At 50.2% G+C, this 7,379-nt stretch overlaps 1 protein-coding gene across 1 annotated transcript in view; it reads right to left on the bottom strand.

Moving 5' to 3' along the window:
* Positions 1-4,283, bottom strand: part of LOC143292153 (epidermal growth factor receptor-like) — a 17,701-nt gene extending 13,418 nt beyond the window's left edge. Inside the window, exon 1 of the mRNA XM_076602340.1 lies at positions 4,008-4,283. Within this exon, the coding sequence (XP_076458455.1) occupies positions 4,008-4,110 (103 nt within the window). The 5' untranslated portion in view covers positions 4,111-4,283. The remainder of the gene's footprint in view (positions 1-4,007) is intronic.
* Between the last annotated feature and the right edge of the window lie 3,096 nt (positions 4,284-7,379).

Genomic DNA, 7,379 nt, shown 5'->3' with positions numbered 1-7,379 from the left:
TGTACTGTACTGGAGACCTGACTACTGTGATAGATACAGAAATACATAATTATGTCTGTACTGAAGACCTGACCACTGTGATAGATAAATATCTATGTCTGTACTGGAGACCTGACCACTGTGATAGATACAGAAATATCTATGTCTGTACTGGAGACCTGACCAGTGTGATAGATAGAGAAATATCTATGTCTGTACTGGTGATGGTGTGTGTCCATCGAGATCGATGATGACCATCGTTGTCATCCAGTTGGGGGATGGGGGGAGGGTGGTGGTGGTGGGGGGGGGGAGTGCTCATGAATCTATCTGTGAATGCGCAGATGGCTGAATAGTCCAATCTGCGCACGAAATGTTCGCTGACAGTTGGGGCAGACAAAGACAGGCATATCATTGTCAGGGAGCTATGACTGATGACTTGCGCGATGAGTTTGTTTAAAGTGAAGAGGAGTTGCGCAACGTCGACCTCACTCTCTCGTCCGGGTCCACCAATTTCCAGTGGCAAGACTAAGTCGAGACGACTGGAGGATGAGCACGGATGCAGTGGATGACCAAGATATCCTTTTGGTGTCTCATCTTGCTCTCTGCACTCCACAGTGCGTTGCTGTAACCGCCTTCTTCTCCGTTGAACCGATAGGTTTCTTCCGCAGATTCTACCGGATCCAGACTTCGCATGCATGGGTAGACACACCCCGGGGGCCAACTGCGTGTGGCATGCACACAGCACGGTGGAGCTAGATGGCCGTCGGTGGCTCTCCTGAGCCGACGCCCTTTTATGAATCTCGTTTTTAATTCCATAAGGGTGTCTAGCCACCTGCCTCACCAGTCCCGGAAGGGAGCGGTGAGAGTGCTGGTTTAGTCGCCGGCAATCCGACCCTGAACAGGTTGTACTGGATTTCAGGTTACCAGTAGCAGATCTAGTGACCTGTACTGAAGACCTGTGATAGATACAGAAATATATATGTCTGTACTGGAGACCTGACAGTGTTTTGAGCTGTGCTGATGGTCAGGCCTCTGTCTGGCAGATGTGGTGTAGCCTGCGTATCACATATGGGTTTGTCCAAACGCAGTGACGCCTCCTTGAGAAACTGGAGCAGAACCTCTGACAACTGTTCCGTAACTGTTGAGACTCGGGGAACTGTAACTGTTGAGACTCGGGTAACTCGTAACTGTTAAGACTCGGGTAACTCGAAACTGTTGAGATTCGGGTAACTCGAAACTGTTGAGACTCGGGGAACTGTAACTGTTAAGACTTGGGGAACTCGTAACTGTTAAGACTTGGGGAACTGTAACTGTTAACACTTGGGGAACTCGTAACTGTTAACACTTGGGGAATTCAACTGTAGTGACTCGGGTAACTCGTAACTGTTGAGACTCGGGTAACTCGTAACTGTTGAGACTTGGGGAACTGTAACTGTTGAGACTCGGGTAACTCGTAACTGTTGAGACTTGGGGAACTGTAACTGTTGAGACTCGGGTAACTCGTAACTGTTAAGACTTGGGGAACTGTAACTGTTGAGACTTGGGGAACTCGTAACTGTTAAGACTTGGGGAACTGTAACTGTTGAGACTTGGGGAACTGTAACTTGGGGAACTGTAACTGTTAAGACTTGGGGAACTGTAACTGTTGAGACTTTGGGAACTGTAACTTGGGGAACTGTAACTATTAAGACTTGGAGAACTGTAACTGTTGAGACTTGGGGAACTGAACTCGTAACTGTTGAGACTTGGGGAACTGTAACTTGGGGAACTGTAACTGTTAAGACTTGGGGAACTGTAACTGCTGAGACTTGGGGAACTGTAACTTGGGGAACTGTAACTGTTAAGACTTGGGGAACTGTAACTGTTGAGACTTTGGGAACTGTAACTTGGGGAACTGTAACTGTTAAGACTTGGGGAACTGCAACTGTTAAGACTTGGGGAACTGTAACTGTTGAGACCTGGGGAACTGTAACTGTTGAGACCTGGGGAACTGTAACTGTTAAGATCTGGGGAACTGCAACTGTTAAGACTTGGGGAACTGTAACTGTTGAGACTTGGGGAACTGTAACTGTTGAGACCTGGGGAACTGTAACTGTTGAGACCTGGGGAACTCCAGTGACCCCCCATCCCCAAATCCCCCCCCTCCACCTCTGTAGCTAACCACTGCTACCTCCTCCCCCCTCCGGCACTTTTCCAGTGACCACCCATCCCCCAAATCCCTCCCCCCACCTCTGTAGCTAATCAATGCTACCTCCCCCCCCTCCGGCACTTTTCAAGTGCCCCCCCATCCCACCCCCACCCCTCCCACACACCTCTGTAGCTAATCACTGCTACCTCCCCCCCCTCCCCCCCCCCTCCTACCCCTCCAGTACTTCCAGTGCTGTGGCTTTGGCACTTGGCCAGCACTGGAGTGCACAGGTGGGAGCTTTTGATGTTTTCTCTGTGTGTGTGTGTGTGTGTGTGTGTGTGTGTGATGGTAACACTTAAAACGGCTGTTGGCCCACATAGTTCTTTCCCCTCACTCTCTGCATCTGTCTCTCTTTTTGTTTCTCCCTGTGTGTGTGTGTGTGTGTGTGTGTGTGTGTGTGTGTGTGTGTGTGTGTGTGTGTGTGTGTGATGATGTCAGACGTATCACGTTGGACAGTGATATACGGTGTGGATTGTACTGAGAATCCCCCCTGTTGTTTTCTTTGTTTTAAGTGAAGGGTTTTGCAGTTAGAATGGTCTGTCGTACTGACAGTGGTGCTTACATTCGTAATTACTCATACCCATCACTATGCACACCACACACTGACACAGACAGACAGACAGACAGACAGACAGAACAGGCAAGTTGTGAGACTGCCAGAGGCAGGCGGACAGACACTCAATACAGGCATACAAACTGATATATTATTCATTCGGTGATTTCACCATCCATTCAGCAATCATCACTATGACTGCAACAATAACCCTTTGCACTTATGGCATCAAAACACACATGCACTCGCACACTCACAATATCACACACACACACACACACACACACACACACACACACACACACACACACACACTGACGTATTCCACTCCACTACACTACACACACACATAGACACAGACACAGACACACTCACACATAAACACACACACACACACACACACACACACACACACACACACACACACTCACACACACACTACACTACATTACACCACAAACACACACACACACACACTACACTACATTACAACACACACACACACACACACACACACACTACACTACATTACACCACACACACACACACACACACACACACACACACACTACACTACACTACATTACACCACACACGCACACACTACACCACACACACACACACTACACTACATAACACCACACACACACACTACACTACATTACACCACACACACACACACACTACACTACATTACACCACACACACACAAACACACACACACACACACACACACACACACACACACACACACACTACACCACACACACACACACACACACACACTACACCACACACACACACACACACACACACCATTTCACCCCATACGGCGCCCCTCCCTGCAGGGAATAAAACAACTCTCCCCCAGCACACTCAGTTTGGGATTGTTTCACAACAACACGGAACAAAACCTCACGGAACTTTATCAACTGTTATTCAACTGTTGTTGACACAAAGTTTAAAACCAGGAAAACTGATTAACATTCTCCCCAGGCCCAGAAGAAGGCCCGATTCTGGACATGAACAGCTCTGTCTATCACCCTTCCTGCAACCATTCACAGCCACTGACAGCAAACATATCTTCCTGCAACACTTCTCCAGGTTCACGGCCCTTAGGGTACAACCGTAAATATTCACACCATTGCGAATTAGTTCCAATAATCAATTAATCAAGTAACGGTCCTCGTACAACAGTTGTACACCAGACACAGGATAAGTAAAGAGGTGAACCTCTCCCCGCCTCCCCCCCCCCCCCCAGCACAGAGCGAAAGGGAACAGACCCACCTCTGTCCTCCTCAGCAGTCGTGGCATCCACGAAATCTTCGTCGAAAGTGACGGCTGTGCACAGAGAGGGCAGCAGCAGCAGCAGCAGCCACACCAGCTCCATTCTGGAACCACACGATGCCAGGCAGGCTTCTCACTCACACACACTGGCACTGGTGACCACTGGTCCTGTCGTCTGTCTGTCTGATGACGGAGTGTCGATGGCCGAAAAAGTTCAGTCTGGGAGAATTCCTTCCACACGGCTTTGTGCGCCTCTTTGGCCAGTTCTATATTTAGCGTCGGTGCCAGAGCAAAGGTGGGGAAGGGAGGAGGAGGAGACCACGTGAGTGTGATCCTCCAATGAATGGAGATTTTCCGGGTTTGGGGTTACTATAGCAACGAGTTTTGGGTGCTGGAGCACTAACTCCTGCTATGGTCCATGGTCTCTCTCTGTGTATGTTTTACACACACACACACACACACACACACACACACACACACACACACACACACACATGTATATATAATTTTTTTCATTACGTTTTGTTTACACACATGTGTGTTTAAAAGAGATAAAGTGGATACCTTCTAAGTTCTCCATAGCAAGATTGTTTTGTGAACAGACGTGATGCTCAGATTTCAGCTCCATTCTGTAAAATTGGCTGCACCTGCAGAGAAAAGAATTTTACTAGAACACTGAAAAACAACTGATGGATATATCCAGGACTTGGAATAAGACAATAACCACTTCAGTTTCCTGACACTGTGTACTATGTTTGCTACACTCTGACTGGCAAAAGTTACAGTAATCCTGGTTGAGAGAAACATTTCAAGACATTCATGACATGTACAACAGTGACTCCTCATTGTCATCACGTCCCTCTCCTGTCGGGGGAAACAAGTGTTGTAGTTTCATACGTTTAAAAAACATGTTCATTCCAAATTAACTGTAGCAACATACACATTATTAAGCTGTGGCTAAGATCTGGTCATCTAAAATGAAATCGCTTTTGTAAATTCTGCATAAACGTGTTGTGAAAACTGCAATAAAGAAAAAGAAAAAAAAGAAAGACACCTCCCTACCCCCCCCCCCCCACCACACGCACATGTATATCTTGTGCTCCTCCCCCCCACCACACACACATGTATATCTTGTGCTCCTCCCCCCCACCCCCCACCACACACATGTATATCTTGTGCTCCTCCCCCCACCCACCACCACACACATGTATATCTTGTGCTCCCCCCCCCCACCACACACACATGTATATCTTGTGCTCCTCCCCCCCACCACACACACATGTATATCTTGTGCTCCTCCCCCCCACCCCCCACCACACACATGTATATCTTGTGCTCCCCCCCCCACCACACACACATGTATATCTTGTGCTCCTCCCCCCCCACCACACACACATGTATATCTTGTGCTCCCCCCCCCCCCACCACACACACATGTATATCTTGTGCTCCCCCCCCCCCCCCACCACACACACATGTATATCTTGTGCTCCTCCCACCCCCCACCACACACATGTATATCTTGTGCTCCTCCCCCCCCCCACCACACACACATGTATATCTTGTGCTCCTCCCCCCCCCACCACACACACATGTATATCTTGTGCTCCCCCCCCCCACCCCACCAACACACACATGTATACTTGTGCTCCTCCCCCCCACCACCACACACACATGTATATCTTGTGCTCCTCCCCCCCCCCCACCACACACCATGTATATCTTGTGCTCCTCCCCCCCCCCACCACACACACATGTATATCTTGTGCTCCTGCCCCCCCCCCCACCACACACATGTATATCTTGTGCTCCTCCCCCCCCCACCACACACACATGTATAATCTTGTGCTCCTCCCCCACCCCCACCACACACACATGTATATCTTGTGCTCCCCCCCCCCCACCCACCACACACATGTATATCTTGTGCTCCTCCCCCCCCCACCACCACACACACATGTATATCTTGTGCTCCTCCCCCCCCCCCACCACACACATGTATATCTTGTGCTCCTCCCCCCCCCCACCACACACACATGTATATCTTGTGCTCCTCCCCCCCCCCCACCACACACACATGTATATCTTTGCTCCTCCCCCCCCCACCACACACATGTATATCTTGTGCTCCTCCCCCCCCACCACACACACATGTATATCTTGTGCTCCTCCCCCCCCACCACACACACATGTATATCTTGTGCTCCTCCCCCCCCACCACACACACATGTATATCTTGTGCTCCTCCCCCCCCACCACACACACATGTATATCTTGTGCTCCTCCCCCCCACCACACACATGTATATCTTGTGCTCCTCCCCCCCCACCACACACATGTATATCTTGTGCTCCTCCCCCCCACCACACACATGTATATCTTGTGCTCCTCCCCCCACCACACACACATGTATATCTTGTGCTCCTCCCCCCCCACCACACACATGTATATCTTGTGCTCCTCCCCCCCACCACACACATGTATATCTTGTGCTCCTCCCCCCCACCCACACACACATGTATATCTTGTGCTCCTCCCCCCCCACCACACACACATGTATATCTTGTGCTCCTCCCCCCCCACCACACACACATGTATATCTTGTGCTCCTCCCCCCACCACACACACATGTATATCTTGTGCTCCTCCCCCCCCACCACACACACATGTATATCTTGTGCTCCTCCCCCCCACCACACACACATGTATATCTTGTGCTCCTCCCCCCCCACCACACACACATGTATATCTTGTGCTCCTCCCCCCCCCCACCACACACACATGTATATCTTGTGCTCCTCCCCCCCCACCACACACACATGTATATCTTGTGCTCCTCCCCCCACACCACACACACATGTATATCTTGTGCTCCTCCCCCCCCACCACACACACATGTATATCTTGTGCTCCTCCCCCCCCACCACACACACATGTATATCTTGTGCTCCTCCCCCCCCACCACACACACATGTATATCTTGTGCTCCTCCCCCCCACACCACACACACATGTATATCTTGTGCTCCTCCCCCCCCCACCACACACACATGTATATCTTGTGCTCCTCCCCCCCACCACACACACATGTATATCTTGTGCTCCTCCCCCCCCCCACCACCACACACATGTATATCTTGTGCTCCTCCCCCCACCCCCACCACACACATGTATATCTTGTGCTCCTCCCCCCCACCACACACACATGTATATCTTGTGCTCCTCCCCCCCACCACACACACATGTATATCTTGTGCTCCTCCCCCCCCCACCACACACACATGTATATCTTGTGCTCCTCCCCCCCCACCACACACACATGTATATCTTGTGCTCCTCCCCCACCACACACACATGTATATCTTGTGCTCCC

Source organism: Babylonia areolata, chromosome 18, assembly GCF_041734735.1.
Source record: "Babylonia areolata isolate BAREFJ2019XMU chromosome 18, ASM4173473v1, whole genome shotgun sequence".
NCBI classification, from domain to species: Eukaryota; Metazoa; Mollusca; class Gastropoda; order Neogastropoda; family Buccinidae; genus Babylonia; species Babylonia areolata.
This window is presented reverse-complemented; position numbering and strand designations above follow the sequence as displayed.